At 39.5% G+C, this 18,850-nt stretch overlaps 1 protein-coding gene across 10 annotated transcripts in view; it reads left to right on the top strand.

Moving 5' to 3' along the window:
* Positions 1 to 18,850, top strand: part of JAKMIP2 (janus kinase and microtubule interacting protein 2) — a 165,568-nt gene that overhangs the window by 129,842 nt on the left and 16,876 nt on the right. For all 10 annotated transcript variants that reach the window (XR_007127671.1, XM_047731291.1, XM_047731290.1 and 7 more), the window contains 7 exons: positions 260 to 358; positions 2,209 to 2,307; positions 4,063 to 4,116; positions 4,998 to 5,063; positions 10,483 to 10,551; positions 12,972 to 13,049; positions 14,961 to 15,164. Coding sequence is in view for 9 of the 10 variants with exons in the window: in XM_047731291.1 (XP_047587247.1) it covers positions 260 to 358; positions 2,209 to 2,307; positions 4,063 to 4,116; positions 4,998 to 5,063; positions 10,483 to 10,551; positions 12,972 to 13,049; positions 14,961 to 15,164 (669 nt within the window). In the remaining variant the exon portion in view is untranslated. The remainder of the gene's footprint in view (positions 1 to 259; positions 359 to 2,208; positions 2,308 to 4,062; positions 4,117 to 4,997; positions 5,064 to 10,482; positions 10,552 to 12,971; positions 13,050 to 14,960; positions 15,165 to 18,850) is intronic.

Genomic DNA, 18,850 nt, shown 5'->3' with positions numbered 1-18,850 from the left:
TCACTACTCAGAGGGTCCCCAGACATTATCTCAATGAATGCAGGTGTCTTATAGCATTTTCCCCTATGATGCAAAAAGTCAATCAAAGGATAACTAGAGGGAAACCCTAAGACTTATTTTATTCACATTTACTTGGGATTTTTTATTTCATGGTCTGGATGATTTATTCACCAACTAAATGAGTGCTCTCCATGCTTGCTTTGCTAAATTGTAGACAGTTTTTGCAATGGTCACCTAACTTGAGGATTTACTTTATTAGATAGAAAAACAGGAGGCAGAAAATCACCGGTTACAACAGGAACTACAGGATGCCCGAGACCAGAATGAGCTGCTGGAGTTTCGAAACCTAGAGCTAGAAGTAAGGAAATGATGATGATGATGATGATAATGATAATAAAAATAATCGTAACAATTAACATGCACTGAACACATCCTATGTGTGAGATGCTAAATTAAGCACTTCAGATGCCTACTGTCATTCTACCTCACACCCATAATCGAGATTTTATAGATGAGGCAATTGAGATTGAACAACTTTCCCAAGACCTGATGCAAGTCAGAATTGTCTGCTCAGATACTGTACTTTTCGACACGATTGCCTTCAAGAACAAGAATGAATAATTTTTAAATAATTTACATAATGGATTTCAAACTTCATTAATATATCATAGCTTTTAAAGTAATCATTTCCATCCTTCATTGAATTGTGACTCATAAAAATGTTACCTCGAGAATTATATTTCCAATTGTGCTATATACAAAAATATTTTGTTACACACTTGAATTCGTGAGTAAACTTTTTAAATCTGTAACACATTTATGCAAAAGGCCAAGAAGCAAGGTAACTTGTTTTAGGAAACACCTTGGTTAACCTGACCAAATTTCAGTCTTTTTTTTTGTCTTTTTTTTTTTTAGTAAAACATATCAATCAAATCAGATTTTTATTGTATCATAAAGAATCTGGCCTGGGGGGCACCTGGCTGGCTCAGTCAGTAGAGCATGTGACTCTTGATCTCGGGGTCATGAGTCCAAGCCCCATGCAGGGTGTAGAGATTGCTTTGAAAAAAAAAACAAAAAAACAAAAAAAAACGGCACCTGGGTGACTTAGGCAGTTAAGAGTCTGACTCTTGATTTTGGCTCGGGTCATGATCTCAGGGTTGACATCAAACCCCATGTTGGGCTCCACAGTGGGAGTGGAGCCTGCTTAAGATCTCTCTTTCTGCCCCCTGCTTTCCCTCTCTCAAAATAAATAAAAATGAAAAAGCCTGACTTCTTTGAGGCACCTAGCTGGCTCAGTCAGAAAAGTGTGCAGCTTTTGACTGGGGGGTCATGAGTTCTAGCCCCACATTGCAGGTAGAGATTACTTAATTATTTTTTTAAGATTTTATTTATTCATTTGACAGACAGAGATCACAAGTAGGCAGAGAGGCAGGCAGAGAGAGAGGAGGAAGCAGGCTCCCAGGCGAGGAGAGAGCCGGACGTGGGGCTCGATCCCAGGACCCTGAGATCATGACCTGAGCTGAAGGCAGAGGCTTTAACCCACTGAGCCACCCAGGTGCCCCTTAAAATTTTTTTTTTAGAAAGAACCTGGCTTAGAATCTCATTAAATGCATATGGATACATAAAGATAAGAAAATTTCCCTTTGAATGACTCTCTTATTTTGCCAGGAGTTTCTTTTTGAGGGTTTTTTGGGGGGGTTGTTTTTTTGTTTTGTTTTGTTTTGTTTCGTTTTGTTTTCAAATTAGATCTGGATAGAGTTAAAAGTTGGTTTTCCTCAGTGAGGAAGAGCAAAGTCCTGTTTAGTAGCTCACATATCTTCATCATAAAGCTTGAGTGGATTGAATATGCAAAAAGGCCGTTAGCAGCCATAGAACTACGTGGGTCAAAAGACCGTTCTCTGTGACACCTGAAAGCTCTAAATATTCATATAGTTTAAATGAGAACTTCACTTCTGACATTTCTCTGATCAAAAAATTTGCAAGACTAAACGACAGCATCTATAAATTCTTCTACTATACCTCTTAGTTGATCAATCAGTTCTTTTCCATTAAATTAAAGCATGAACATCTTGAGTTTGATTTTTTTTTTGCCACATGACATTGATAAACTACTGAAATAGCATTAAAGAGAGAACACACACAACTGATTTAGTGTTTGATCAGTTCCTTTTTTTTTTAATTCCCATATATTCTTCACTGTATTTCAAGGAAAGAGAGAGACGATCTCCTCCATTTAACCTACAAATTCACCCATTCTCTGATGGTGTGAGTGCTCTACAGATCTACTGTATGAAAGAAGGTGTCAAGGTAGGCAGATACTCAATTTTTTATGTTTGTAAAAAGTAGAAAAACTGGGAATTGGAAAAGGGGAGGTTATTCATCACTTTTGTTTTTTAGTCACTGGGTGTTATTTTGATACCAACTATGTAGCAACTGAAAAGAGTTGCATCTAGGCGTCAGGCTGGCTCAGTTAGTAAACCCTTGAACTCAGGGTTGTGAGTTTGAGTACCATGTTGGGCATTGGAGCCTACTTAAAATAAATTTTTTTTTTAAATTTATTAAAAAAAATGTGTGACAGATGTATAAACGGGGATAGCAGAGAACACAGGAACAGAGCAGGGTAAAGAAGATACAGATTCAAAATATTAAAATAATTACCCTTAGTTATCTAGGGGAAATATTAAATAAACTCAGTACTTTGAGAAACAGATTTCAAGTATACCAGATAAAGTATTTGTCGAGTCCCTTTGTTATGCTGTCCTAAGTGCTATGGGATTCATAAGTTTGGAATTTTGATGTTTGAAGAGACCTTAAAGTCCACCATCTCTTTCGATTACGTTTAATTTAGGGAAGATTTTTCTTTTAGAAGGACTTATGATTTATAACATGTTGGTCATTTAGATAAAATGTAATTCTGTCTTTAAGGATATTGGGATCCATTTTAAATATTAAGGTTGAATGGAGGTGGCTCCATCTCCTGGAAAATATATCGTCCTTCAATGTAATGAAATCACGTGGTGGATATCTATCCCGGAGGGAAAGCTGGGAAGCCTCCCACTGTTCCTGACCTCCCACTCTCCTTGACCTTGTGCATGGCCCTTCCTGCTCCCACTTGAGCTGCCAAATAATACCTGCTTTTGTTGCCTTCTCTTTACCTGTGAAACTGAGGTAGACCTTCCCATTCCTGGTGGTAGGGGTTGGATGGACTGCTATCTGGATGTGAATAAGAAGAGAGAGGTGTACTAATGAAGTAAAAAGTGGGAGGAAAATTAGGCAGTAAAATTGCGTTTCCTTGTTTTCCATCCTAAACCTCTTTCATGCTGTTTAAACTTCTGTCCTTCCTCAACTGCGCAAAAATTTGTAAAACAGAGGAGTTTGTTGACTTTTTTTTTTAATTCAGCTCTAATTAAATGAAAAGGATTTTACTTTGTCTTTTCCTGAGATACTTTTCTTAGATAAATCTCAAACAACCTACTCTAGTGGATGAAATTTATATGCAGGAGAACTTTTTCAAAGAGTTCAGCTGCTTCAAACTGACTCAAGAAATATAGTTAAAATAAGCTATTTTCCATAGCATGAAATTAACGCTAAAAAATGGAATGCGCTGTAGTTTTCTACGTGGCAGTCAAAATCTCAACTAGGTCAGAATTCCATTAATTAGAATGATATTAGTTGATTTTATTTATTATCTGTTACTTTTCTACCTACAATTTATCATAGTTCAAAAAAATTGGCAATTAATAAGAAAAAAATTTAATGAAAGAATTCCAAGTTTGTACTATATCCTAGACTCTTTCACATACCATCTCTTTATCCTCAAAATCAGCCTATGAAGGAGGTATTTTGGAACTGGTGAAATTGAGAATGAACTGTTAAGTTATTTGCCAGGTTCACGCAGCTTGGAAGAAGCAGAGTGAAAACATAAAACCATGTGTGCCTGATTGAAAACAACCCAAGGAAGTATGGTTCTTAAAATGTCTTCTCATTGTTACAGGTCAAGCAGTGATAGAATAGTAAGCTGCATTTATGTCTTTGATTTGAATGTATTCCTTGATATTGCAGGATGTGAACATCCCTGATCTCATAAAGCAGCTTGATATCCTGGGTGATAATGGGGTAAGTAATAAATTGATTAAGGGCAGTAAATATATGAATTTGCCCAAAGAGAAGCAAGAAATACTTGCCAGGGCATCATGTGTAAAATAATAGCAAGTGAGAAGCCATGTTCACTTAAGGCCGTAGCTCTTTGAAGAGAATCAATCATTTATCAAACAAGTCATTGAGGGGTTGTAAGGCTCTCCAGAAGGCAGTGGCAGAAATGGGAACTGGTGAAGTGCTTTTCATGGGCTGGTTTCACATTTGAATGCCAACCACATCTGCAGTGATTAAAGCTAATTACCTTCTCACTGTTGCCTGGAGCCATCTAGCATGAAATTAATCAGTCATGCAGTTGCAAATGCTGCTAAATAGTAGGGTTGGTGGCAGCCCCATAAAAATGGACCAGGAAACTATAATCTCTTTTCTTTCTAAAAACACCTTCCAGGCAGGGTCAAGGCAAATTAATTCAGTGGGAGGACCATTCATTGAGATATTATAGGAATGATGCATATAGGTTGAAGGAGTTACCTATTTTTTACCTTGAAAAATCATCAAAGGAGAGAACAGAATCCATTAAATCACATCAAACCACTATGAAAAGATTACTTGTTATTTCATTTTGGTTTCTGCTTTTCTCATGACCCATTAGCTAAGTATGCACGCAGTGAAACACAAAATCAAATCAGTATTAGAGATATAAAAGAAATCACATTTAATGTCCTTTTACATGTTTTGAATGAACTTTTTGTTGAGAATTATTACTAAGTAGAATGTTATGTTCCATACATGCATATGTGGTAGTATCTATGGCAGGCAGTTAGGCAGTATGTTCGGATAGTGCAAATTATCGTAACTATCCTCCGCCTCTTTCCTTTATTTCTCTCTCTCTCTTTTGGCAGAACTTAAGAAATGAAGAACAAGTGGCCATAATTCAGGCCAGCACTGTGCTGTCCCTGGCAGAAAAGGTAATACATCAAACTAACATTCAAATCATCTCAATGTCTGACTTCACACCTAAAGAGCAGGGTAGGGTTGAAGGATGGTCTCTTTGCACATGACTTTGTGTTACTGAATACCTAATAAGTATCCTTTTTTTTTCAGGGTGATACAACCCCAATAGAATGGAAACACACACACAAAAATTCTACACACTGATCTGGGGTGGGTGGATAATTCTTGCTTTGTAGTCACTTTAAAAATGGAAAACTTTCCGGATTACCTTATCCAAACAATCCCTCCCAAACTGGGACAGCAGTAAGGAAGAGTTTTGTCAAGAGATGGTAAAATGGTGCCTGACTCTTGCTATGCGCTCTTCCCTGGCTTTGTACAGACCAGTTGTCCCCAACTGATTCTGTAATTCAGTGTTGGCTCACTGCACTCTCATTCAGAAAGCCCAACCTGGGGACTGGCAGAAGAGCAGCACTGAGTGTGCTCTGGCCCCCATGTGTCGAAACCTGGTAAATGGTAGGAAGAAAGACAAAGAGCCAAGTGGAGAAGCTTGATGACGGCTGTGATCAGGGTGCAGCAAGAATCAGCACATACCTGAGAGGCTTGTGTACCTGGTTGGATACAGTGACAACCGTATAAATTCCTTGAGATGCTTTTTTAATTCCTAAAAGCGTAGAGTTTGTTATAAGTTAAATGAAACCATAAACAAGCTGATCTGCCTTCTCTAGTCTGAAGTGAGGGAATCCTCCAGGTCAATGACCTATTGACATACCATGACATAAAGGGAAAAAAATGTAGGGAGAGGCAAGGACTGCTATAAAATAAAAAGTGACTTAAGAAATATTGAAAAGATCCTTTTTTGGATCCCGATTCAAGGACACTAAGTGCAGAGAAAAGAACATTTTGCTGACAGCTGGGGAGATTTTAATAGGACCAGGAATGAGAAAACAAAAGAAGTTCATGTTCATTTTGCAAGGTATAAAAATGGTCTTTGAATTAAGGATTTTTTTTTAAAAGACCTTATCTGTTAGGGATATATACTGAGGTATTTACCTGTGAAATGATATCTGGAATTTGCTTTGTAAAAAACTTACTTCCTTTATGATTTAATTACAGGCCTATCACTTTCCCTCTCCACAAAAAATTAATAGCACCACATTATCTCTAACTTAAGGTCTAGAATCCAGAACTTGCCATGAGGACCTCGAGGATCTGGCCCTTAGCTGCTTCTCCAGGATTCCACCTGTTTCTTTGGTTCATAGCTAAGGTCCAGCCATATACAAATCCTTCTGGGACCCCAATCTTCTCTCTCTGTCTCTCTCCATCTCTATCACTGTTTCCATCCCTTGGCTCTTTACACTGTTCTCTTTGCTTAGAAGATATTCCCATCTCCCTTTTCTACCTTGGTCTGGCTAAATCTGAACCATTAGACATCCCCAACATAGGGAAGCCTTCTTATTCACCCAAGCCCAGTTAGGGGCTTTTTTCTCTGTTTCCACAGTGAACTACGCATCTGCTACTATGACTTTTAACAACTATAACGTGGCTGCTCATTTTCTGCTGTTGTTATATGCCCCCCAACCACATACTACTAGACTTTAAGCTCCATGAGGGCAAATATGATATCCATATTTGTTTGCCTAGCTTTTCGCAACAGTCGAGCACATCTAAGAGGTGGTCAACAAATGTTTACTGAAGGATTGGGGCGCCTGGGTGGCTCAGTGGGTTGGGCCACTGCCTTTGGCTCAGGTCGTGATCTCAGGGTCCTGGGATCGAGTCCCGCATCAGGCTCTCTGCTCAGCAGGGAGCCTGCTTCCCTCTCTCTCTCTCTCTCTGCCTGCCTCTCCATCTACTTGTGATCTCTCTCTGTCAAATAAATAAATAAAATCTTAAAAAAAAAAAAAGACAAATGTTTACTGAAGGAGTGAACAAGTGACTATGAATGTCCACAGGACAATGTTCCAGTGACATCCAGTTGGATGAAGAAAACACAGTCTGTATTCCCAGGTCTGCTACATTTACTTGGCAGCGAAAGCCAGAGTGTCTCATTCAGTTGGACTCCTAAAGGACCAGAATTCTTTATTGCTAGAAAAGTCTCCTTAGGTTGGGAATGCCAAGAAAATTTGCCTTTCTGTAAAAGGCAAGGATTCGGACATGAAGGAAATGAGAGGTAAATGGAAAAGAAAATATAAATAGGAAAAAGAAAAGGGAAATGGGTCTCTGTGCCTCACATTTACTTAAATTATTGGAAGAAGTCTTCCATTCCCTGCTCTTTGTGATGGGTGGTGCAACTTGAACTTGACCATAATTAACACTTGCATAGGGCTTCTTTTGCAGTTGGCACTGTTCTAATTGCCAAAGTCTTGGTATGACTGTTCTATGCGAGGAATTTCATATGTAAGGAATCCAAAGCACAGAGAAGGTAGGTAGGTAACTGCCCCAGTCACGCAGCTAGAAAATGGTGGAATCAGGATTCATACTCAAACAGTCTGTTTGTAGAGTCCATGATCTTCTTAACCACTGCACCCAAATTCCCTTTAAGCATCGTATTGAAAGCAAGAGGTGCCCTATGTGGAGCCCGTAGGACCTGCTCTTTTAGAGCTTTGGTGAATTAGTTCGTGCCTCCACTCACCTCCTTTGCAAGACAGGTATGAGGGGTTCAGTTGAACATGTACGGAGCGATGACAGTGTGCTTAGGACTGAAGATTTAAGTGGAAGAACTAGTGCTCCTAGAGTCTGGGCAGTTACCTTCTGTGCAGATCTTCACAATTCACAAGTTTCAAAGTCACCTTCTACCTTTGGGAATCACAGATGAATATTTCTATCTCCCAGGAGTTTTGTTTTTTTTTTTTTTTTTTAAGATTTTATTTATTTATTTGACATACAGAGATCACGAGTAGGCAGACAGACAGTCAGAGAGAGAGGAGGAAGTAGGCTCCCTGCTGAGTAGAGAGCCCAATGTGGGGCTCGATCCCAGGACCCTGGGATGGTGACCTGAGCCGAAGGCAGAGGCTTTAACCCACTGAGCCACCCAGGCGCCCCTCCCAGGAGTTCTAAATGTGAATCTTGAAGTTTCTGATACTGCAACTTTGAATAGCATTCGGCTGCCTAGGAATATAATCTATATATAGATTATAATCAGAGATTATATATATAATCTCAGATATATAATATAATCAGAGATTGAACCTAGACAAATGTCCACCAAGTAAATCATCTTGTGACTTTATATTAAAAATAGTAAGAGCAGGGACGCCTGGGTGGCTCAATTGGTTGAGTGTATGATGCTTGATTTTGGCTCAGATCATGATCTCAGGGTCAGGGGATCGAGCCCCATGTCAGGAACCACACTCAGCAGGGAGTTGGCTTGAAATTCTCTCTCCCTCCCACTCTGTCCCTCCTCCTGCCTGTGCTCGCTTGCTGTCTCTCTCTCTCAGAAAAAAATAGCAAGAGGGGCACCTGGGTGGCTCAGTCAGTTAAGCTGCTGCCTTCAGCTCAGGTAATGATCCCAGGGTCCTGGCATCGAGCCCTGAGTCAAGGTCGCTATTCAGCGGGGAGCCTGCTTCTCCCTCTCTTGCTCCCCATGCTTGTTCTCTCCCTGTCTCTCTCCCTGTCAAATAAATAAATAAAATCTTTAAAAAAAATAGTAAGAACAGTGACTATAGTGAGAACATGTTATGAACCAGGTACTAAACAGATCTCATTGTTGTTTACAGCTGTCCTATATTCATCCACTGTTTGCATTCTCCACATGAGGACATTGAGATGTGGGCTTCACGAACTTCTCCTGCATCACAAGTAATAAGGGCTTCGAGTCAACACACAATGTGTATCTAAAGCCCATGACCAAACTGCTTCAATTTACTTTACTCTTAAAAACACTGTTTACAAGAGAATTTGTTTCTCAATGATAAATGGGCAGCAAGTGAAAAGAAGCATTTTGATAAATATTGATGGTATACAGTTGCATTATGAGGCTGTTTACCCATGACTTTTGATGGAAATTTGCTTCAGGGGGAAGCCATGTGCATGTACGAGAACTCAGACTGTATCCCCTCCAGTCTCCCTGGGCATTTCTTCTTTCGCCTAAGAAGCTGTCAGACATGGTGTCACCTTGTGAATATCAAGGCCTTGGTATATAGAAAAAATGCTCAGTGTACCACATGATTTATCACAGATAAACTAAAAAAGAAATTTCTAATAGTAAGGCAAATTTCTAACAGTGTAGAAGTACAAAAATACATTGTAACCCCGAACTAGAATTTATTGGGTACCCAGTATATTCAATACACTGTGAATAGTGCCTTACATTAATTGTATCCTTTAATCCTCAAATTATTAACCTATTTTATAGGAAAGAAAGTTGAGGCTTAGAGAAATCAGACAACCTTTCAAGGCTGCACAGCCATGAAAAACTTGAATTGGGATTAGACCCAAGGTAGTATGCCTTTAGAACCCCCACAATTATAATGCCCAGCTGCCTCCCTGAGGGATAAGCTGATATTTAACTTAGGAGAGACCCATTATAATAATTTGTTCTATGAAACCAAATATTTGGTAAGCTCATGTCCTGTTATTCAAGATCTAATTTTACTCAGGGTGCTAATCAGTGTTAACATCAGTGCCATTTACCAGGATGATATATTCTAAGTATTATGAAAGTTGGGTTTTTTTTTTTATGTGATTTAAAATGTCTCTACTCGGGGTGCCTGGGTGGCTCAGTGGGTTAAAGCCTCTGCCTTCGGCTCAGGTCATGATCCCAGGATCCTGGGATCGAGCCCCGCATCAGGCTCTCTGCTCAGCGGGGAGCCTGCTTCCTCCTCTCTCTCCCTTCCTGCCTCTCTGCCTACTTGTGATCTCTGTCTGTCAAATAAATAAATAAAATCTTTAAAAAATAAAATAAAATGTCTCTACTCAACAAAAATGATTCTTCAACACTTAGCTGTTGGCAGCTTCATACACTGAAAAACTGCCATTTCTCCAATCTTACCTGGCCTTCTTTCTTTTATCATGTTTCCCCCAGCCATGGAGAATTGGATATCTCTTCTGCTTGAAACCGTCCCGTCATTTTTGCCTAATCATCTCTGACTCAGATTCACCAGACTCTGTTGCAGTTGTCACTTCCAAGAAAGCCTCCTATGGTATTCTCTAAGGAAGGCCAAAAAAAAAAAAATCACGTTGATCTTATTCACCATCAAAACCTTAGTATGTAATGCAGTGCCTGACACATGGTAGACATCCATGAATGCAACGAATGAACAAATGAATGAATGTATGACTACATTTCCTGACCTAAGACATAAAATGCACCAAGTTTTCACTTCAGTTCTCCTCTGCTTCTGAGATATAAGAATAAACAAAGCAACCCAGTAGACTGCACGATATATACCATATCAAGCAATCGTTTCAGACTTTTCTGTCTTGTTTACTCCTTAGTGGATCCAGCAAATTGAAGGAGCAGAGGCTGCCCTACACCAGAAAATGATGGAATTGGAAAGTGACATGGTGAGTACAAAGATGAGGTATCAGAAAAACAAAGAAAAATTGACAAGGCAAATGGAAGACAACTATTTTCTACCAGTTTTATCTGGCACTGAAAAGCAAGTTTGCAGCTTCCCAGTATTTTTTTTTAAGATTTTATTTATTTATTTGACAGAGAGAGATCACAAGTAGATGGAGAGGCAGGCAGAGAGAGAGAGAGAGGGAAGCAGGCTCCCCGCTGAGCAAAGAGCCCAATGCGGGACTTGATCCCAGGACCCTGAGATCATGACCTGAGCCGAAGGCAGCGGCTCAACCCACTGAGCCACCCAGGCACCCCTAGCTTCCCAGTATTTTGTGTACAAACTATGGAACAGAATTCCTGGAAGTATCCCATAATTTCAAGTTATATTCTTCAAAAATACGTTGTATTTTTATAATATTTCTATAAACTAATACTGAAGAAAAATTCAATTAAGTGTCTTTTTTTCTTAGGCTAAATAGTTTTTCTACCATATAGAGTCATAGTAAAAATTACAGAAATGATGGGTGTAACTCTGATTTTAAAAATCTCCAAACCATCTCATGCCCATTAGGATGGCCACTATCAAAAAACAAGATAAATGTTGGTGGGCATGTGGAGAAATTGGAACCTGTGCATTGGTGGTAGGATTGTGAAATGGTATGTGGCTGCTAAGGAAAATACTATGGTGGTTGCTGAAAAAATAAATGGAATTACCATCCAATCCAGCAATTCCATGTTTGGGTATATGCCCAAATTTATTGAAGATAGAGTCTCAAAAAGTACAGCAATGTTCAAAGCAGCATTATTCACAATAACTTAAACATGGAAGCAGCCTAAGTGTCTATCAGCAGATGAATGGATAGCAAAATGTGGTCTATATATACAGTGAATATTATTCAAGCTTTAAAAAGGAAGGAAATTGTATGATATAACATGGATGAACCTCAGGGGCATAATACTAAGTGAAATAAGCCAGTCAGAAAAAGACAAACACTGGATGATTCCACTTATGTCAGTATTCAGAGTAGTAAACTCCTAGAAAGTAGGGACAATGGCTGTCGGGCTAAAAGGAAGAGAACTTGGGGTGTTGTTATTGTTTAATGGGTATAGTTTCAGTTTTGCAAAATGAAATGCATTTTGGAGATTAGCTCCTTAACCATGTAAATATCCTTAACACTACTGAACTGTACACTTAAAAATGGTTACGAGCATAAAATTTATGTTGTGTGTCTTTTACTACAATTAAAATTTTTTTAAGTTCCCAAGCACAAGAATTATTGATTATAACTTATAGGAATACATTAGAATTTTATAACTGTAGTGTCATTAGTGTTATTACACTAAAAACCAGGTAGTGATTCCTATCAGATGAGGGAATCCTATAATAAGGACGACTTATATTTATATAATATGTGACAACTTACACATCTTTTGCTATCTTTTACATGGACTTTCTATTTTGCCAAAAGGTTAGACTCTAAAGTCAAAGCATGTGACATGAACTGTAAATCCTTAAAAACACAAAAACAACAACAACCCAAGAACCTTGAAAACTCTTCAGATATACAAATTATTAATTACCCAGTCAGCCTGTACTGGGCACTGTTCTAGGCTCTGGAGCTCAGAGGTAATCAGAAAATCACCAGCACAACTGCCACATGCAGTCAGTCTCTCCAAAGTGGATTCAGTCAAGTTTTCCTCCAGTGTTGGAAGATGTCCTTATTCCTTCAGTTAAGCACACAAAGAAAGAATTGACTGTACTTTGTGGCTACATCATACACAAAGATTTATTTTTAAATGCTAATGGCAAGATGCTAGCAATGTGAGAGCATGCATGTGGAAACTGAGGACACGCAGGGGAACTTTAGGTTGAAGTCCAGCTTGTCTGGGTTTTGTGGCAGGAGCAGAAGCTCTCTCTTAAGTTATTCTCTAAATCATTATCAATCTTTGTGCTTGCTAATTTTACACAAATAATTTTGAATAATTTTTATTATGTTTTATTATGTCACTGTGCATATTACATTCCTAAACATTCTTACAAAAATAGACCCTGCCAATATATTGGCACAGATACACTTACTAGTTACTAACTTATCTTGTGAAAATCAGATCTGTCCTTAACCATGTACTCTCTTGGACTGGCATAAAAATCCTTTAAAACATTCCATGTGGATTGGTCATTCTGTCTTTTATACTTCTTTCCACTGATTTTCACATTCCCTGTGTGAGGCTATGAAAACTGAACTATTTCCCATTTCCCTAACAGACAATATCTTTGCCCCTGCAAATGCTAATGACTTGACTTATGTTGAAATTTGAGGAAAAATTAATCAGTACAATTTATATTAATCAGTATAATTTATCACTTCCTAGTAAACTCAATTGACTCTTTCTATTTCTCATTATGGCCCCCTTTTTATAGGAACAGTTCTGCAAAATAAAAGGCTATCTAGAGGAAGAACTAGACTACAGAAAACAAGCTCTTGACCAAGCATATATGGTAGGTACAGCAAGCACTAAAGACACCCAGCGTGTTCACAGTTCTCTACTGTGGATTAAAGCATCCTGATTCACTTGTCACACCAAGTGCTTGGATAGACCATGACGTGAAGCTCATTCATTCAGTGGCTTCCAGTTCCGGTTTTAGAACAAATACTTCCCTATCTCTTTCCTATTATAATAATCTTAAAAAACTTAATAAGTATTTAATTATGCTTCATTTAAAAAAAATTAAGTGTATGTTATTATAAAATGCTTTAATGAAGGACAGATTGGGTGGTACTGTGGATTAAAGAGAAATTTTATTAAATCCAATTGTTTGGGAGCCTAATGTAGTGATAGAATGATAGAGTCTTTAATGTCTGCTATATACATTTTTACTTCACATGTTTCTCCCAACAAGTCTGCGAAGTATGGGTAATCTGATTATTCCTATATTACATAGGAGAGAATGAAGGCTTGGAGAGTGAAAGAACTTTGCCTGACAAAGCAAGCGGGTAATGCTGGTGTGGCCTTCACTACCATAATCCAGCCACAGTATGGAAGGCTCTTTGGTGAATGGGCTGTGCCTTTTTCTCTCCTACTGAACGTTGTGCTGACTGAGGAGCACATTTGCTTCATTCCCCATACCAAATTCGTAATCCGTAATTGCTAATATTGAACTACAGCTTGTGTGTCTTCTAAGCCCCCACCCCACCATTAATTCACAGTTATGACTCAGGAGAAAAAGACCAAACTTAAAAGAGGAACATTTCAAGGAGTTGCTAGTAGAGGTTTTTATAATGCTTTCCTGGAAGCAGCCTGAGTCACTTTGGGGATAAGAGTGAAGCACTTAGCCCCTGCTTGTAACAAAGATGAATTAGTCTTCCCTTCCAAAATGAGTAAGAGATTCTGAGCACCACTTGATGGGGAAAGGAGAAAATGAGAGTTGATCCCTGGAAAATGAAAAAGGAAACACTTTCCCCCTCCCTTCCTACCCTTTTATCCGTGCCTCCTCCACCTGTACATGATAGGGTTCCGTTGTGTGTTTGTGTGTCCCGTGACTGAGTACTCATTCAGACAACCACATTTAATGTTAAAAAGATGAGATCTGCTTAGTCCAGCACAAGAGCTAGGAAAACACCCCTTACCGAGGCATGACTATCCACCTCTGTCAAAGTCACGGGGTAAGACTGTCGGTCTGTGCTCCTATATCTGAGGCATGTTAAAAAAATAACCAGGATATAAAGAGCAATAAACACTTCACCTAAAACAGAGAATACTCAAGGAGGCATTTTATAGCTAAAGCAGCTGTATATCTCAGAGTATTAAAAAAAAAAAAGACCAATTTTGAAGACTCTAGGCCATTTTTAGATCATATTTCTCAATTTGTATTTTAAGATGTGGAGACTGTACAGCCATCTTCAGTTTCATAGATGTGTTGTGTGGTAGAGAGGTGGCCTTTTATGCATGAAATGTATCTCCAGTTTCAAGTATTCCAACTTAGGCCACTTTTCAATGCTTATTTCTAAAAGTACAGCACCATGATAGATGTCTAAATACCTGAAGGACTGTCAAATGAAAGGGAACAAACTTATTCTCAGCTACACTTGGGAACAAAAGGATAGACAGTTCTCTTAGTATAGTAAGAACTTCCTCTAAATGAAATGGACAGGATCCCAGGAAAAAGAACAAATTCCCCATCAGAGAAGTTCACGTATTGTTAACTAGATGGCTTTTAGGGAATCCTACAAAGGGGATTAGCAAAATGGTAGTCAGGCTGGACAAGCTCCGAAGTTTATCATATTGCTATGATCCTGTATGACTACGACAATGTGTGACTCCCCCACCACCATACACACAAGCGTCTCCGTTCACCTGACACACATCAATGTAAGTTCCAAAGTTAGACTTTTCTAATTCTGTTTGCCAGAGAATCCAGGAGCTAGAAGCTACTTTGTACAATGCTCTGCAGCAAGAAACTGTTATCAAGTTTGGTGAATTGTTAAGTGAAAAACAGCAAGAGGAGCTGAGGACAGCAGTAGAAAAGTTACGGCGGCAGATGCTGAGGAAGAGCAGAGAGTATGACTGTCAGATTCTTCAGGAGAGAATGGAGCTCTTACAGCAAGCCCATCAGGTGAGGACTGAGTGACTGCATCTGTGTAGGGTTGGTACTAAGCAAATGGGACTTAGTACTAAGCACATGGTACTAAGTATGGGTGTGGAGAAGCCCAGGAGCTATAAACTATTTTCAGAGAGGCAAATAACTATTGTTTTCCACCTAGGCTCAGAGAGAGGAAGATAGTTTTGTAAAGATTCAGTCTCAAGGAAATTGGCATTTTGGAAGCATTGCATACTGCTGCTATTTTGGGAACTATTTTGTCATGAAATACACTTTCAGTATCCTGGAGCCTGATTAGCTCCCTTATGCAGGGAAGCAAGAGTCTCCTCAGGACAGAACTAATGCAACTGTCCTATTACTCATCCCAGTCCAGACCCTAGCCTGATCCAATTATCTGAATAGGGTAAAAGAGAACAAGGGCCCTTTCCTTTATTCCCAGAACAAATAGCAACACCAACAATGTCTGGAAGCTGCCGCTTACTTACTGGCTTTTGCTATGTCAGGAACTAAATTTGCATCCTTGTATTTAATCTTAACAGTAGCCCACTAAGGTAAGTATTCTTATGATCCCAATTGAAGAGATAATGATAGTGATGATAAGAGAGCTTAATTTTGCCCAAGATGACCCAGATAGCAAGCTCCAGAGCCAGCATGACCCTTCAGGTGGGCATGACTCAAGACCTATGCATCTGACCACTGCACTACACTGTCATACACAACCTGAATTATCTCTGATTTATGGGACTCATCGAGACCAGCAAGGCTCAAGAACACTCAATTTATAGCCAAAATTCTTAATTCCAACTCTCAGTTCATGTCTTAGCTTGACAGATGAGGACTAGGGCCCTGGTCAAAAAGCAGATTCCAAAAGAATCTCAAAATTGACAGTGGCAGGCTGTCATGTTGGGTACTCAGAAGCTGAGACAAGGAACTGGTACAAAATCCAGATGGACTATGGAAGAAGTAAGAATCGTGTGGTCTTCAAAGTTCAAGGTGAGTGGGCAAAGAGCAGGTTATTTTATGACACCAGTAAGAACAGTTTATGGGGAACATGACACTTAACATACCTACTCTGTAGCCAGGGGTTCTGTGAATCTTTATAGTCTTTATCCAAGGTAACAGGGGAACTCAGCAGCCATTTGTCCTGGAGATGGTCAGCGCATGCACGATTGTTTCATTGGCCCTTCAGATTCCATCGTAAACTTTTTTGATTTTTTTGACCCTGGAAAGAGTTTTCAAATCCTTTAATAATAGACTCCCTGGCATCATTCATTGGGGAATGAAAATGTCTTCTGCATAAATTTCTTGGGCTACAATAGCATTTAATTAATTTCAACAAATCAGGAGTTGTGCCGTGGAGCCACAGCAGTGTTTATTTTTAAGATGTACAAATTATTATCTGAATTTGTTTATGATTAAAAGCTTATCATCTCTTTTGAGTCTTTAACCAGCTAAGGTGATTCACTCCTGAAAGACATGGTTTTGTTTGCTTTAAGTTATCAGTCTGAACGGTTAGGTATGTTATATTTCTAAGCCCCACAGATTCCCATTGAAATTCTCTATCTCTCAAGCAAATGTTCACTAGAAAATGCCTTTCTAGTTATTATTTCTTACTCTTTGTCTGCCATTGTAATCAGTAGTTTTGAGAGAATTATTCCAGAAGTTCTTGGCCAGAATTTGTCATACATCAGTGTATGATCCAGTTAAATCCTAGAGCATATTCCTAACTATTCATTAGACATTTCTCTTTGAATGTTTCACACATGAAACAGAGCTAAATATTCATTCTTATCCTTACTGCTCCCTTCTTTCCCCATCTGCCTGCCTTGTCAGTAGAATTATCATTTCCTGAAGCACTCGGGCTGGAAACCCTGGAGTCTTCTTTGTCCTTTATCTCTAATAGTTAATATAGCACTGCATCCATCTAGCATTTCTCCTGAAATGTTTTTTTTTTATATTTTATTTATTTATTTGACAGAGAGAGAGAGAGATCACAAGTAGGGAGAGAGGCAGGCAGATAGAGAGTGGGAAGCAGGATCCCTGCCGAGCAGAGAGCCTGATGCGGGGCTCTATCTCAGGACCCCGAGATCATGACCTGAGCCGAAGGCAGAGGCTTAACCCACTGAGCCACCCAGGCGCCCCTCTCCTGAAGTGTTTTTGAAGGTGTTGCATTTTGTACATACTTTTAACCCCAGGCATATAAAGGACCTTTCAATACTGCAGCAGGCCCAGCTTCAGCCAGATGTCCTCTGATGTAACCCGATTCCATCATCCATGCATTTGTTCAATCAGATGTTTAAATGCACTTCCTAGACTTTGAACACCATGCCAGACAGAGAATTTGCATGGACCTGCCTTTACAAAGCTGAGGACATACTGATGGAGTCACAGGAAACTAATTCAAAGAAAAATAACTATAATTGATGTCTCTTGACAAGGGGCATAAAAAACCATATGCAGTGTGCCTTGGGGACGCAGTTGTGGGGGAGACTTCCAGCTCTCCTCTCCTTAGTTCATTATGCATATCACTGCGGATTCTTTCACCTTTTCTGATGGTACATTCTTCCTCAGAAGCCTCCATGATCCCAGTTTCCAGTTGAATCTGGTCCTATGCAGATCTCTCCATGTCCTTCATTAGCTGGCTTACCCCTTCCCTGAAAACCTGATCTGAGATAATCTGCAGAGTGTACCTTCCTCTCTACTCCTGCAGACCTCTTCCTGGTACTACTTGGGCCATGACTCCCACCTCCAAGCCTTTGTTTGCCTGATCACTCCTAAAATGCCCTTCCATGTCTGCTTCATTTATCTAAATGTTCTCATTTTTTCCAGTCCCAGTTTAAGGTCTATTTCCCTTAGGATGTTCTCCCTGATAATAATGGACTGCATACTTCCAAAAAAAAAAAAAAAGATCTATCCTGCGTACCCTGTTACACACTCTTTCACAACCATATTGAGGGCCTGCTTGTGCCAGAGACTAGGAATGTGCCGGTGAACAAAGACATAAAGGTCACCGTTCTCATCTATCTATCCTATAGATGAAGGGAGTTAAAGCAACAACACAAAAAACAATGACCAAGGCAATTTAGAGAGTGTCCATGAGTGCTGTGGAGAAAAAATTGGGGAGTAGAGGATTTGCCACTTTAGATTGGCTAGTCAGACCAGGCCTTTCTAAAGATGTCTAAAATCCAGGGACCAGCCACACAAAGATCTTGGCAAAGTGTCCCTGAAGATAGGGACAACAGAGTCTAAGTCTTTATTGTGGGAACATTTGGAATATTCAAGGAACAGAGAGAAGGCCATAAAAATGGAGCAGAGAGAGCCAAGAGGGTGGTCATGAGGTGAAGTTGGAGTGGTAAGACAAGGCTAAATCATGTTGGACCTTAAAAGAGTTGGGTTTATATTCTGAGTGTAGTTTAGCTACATCTCCCTTATTCTTATTCCTCTTCCTCTCCCCCTAAACTCAAGGACTACCCTGATGATTTCACATGTCAGGAATACACACAGCTGCTGTAGATGGATGTACTAAATTAGAAACAGGAAGGGCTGGCAGTGAGCTGTCACACCAGTGCTGAAGCCAATAACAGTGATTTGGTGGACTTATTAGCAATACAGATAAGACAGGTAGAAAAGGGATCTGATTTGGACCTGACAGGGATCCCTCTTGGATTAGATGGCAAGCGGATGGGAAGGAAAAGGAAATA

Source organism: Lutra lutra, chromosome 5 (genome assembly GCF_902655055.1).
Source record: "Lutra lutra chromosome 5, mLutLut1.2, whole genome shotgun sequence".
NCBI classification, from domain to species: Eukaryota; Metazoa; Chordata; class Mammalia; order Carnivora; family Mustelidae; genus Lutra; species Lutra lutra.
Note: the sequence above shows the minus strand (reverse complement) of the source record. Positions and strands in the feature narration are given on the sequence as shown.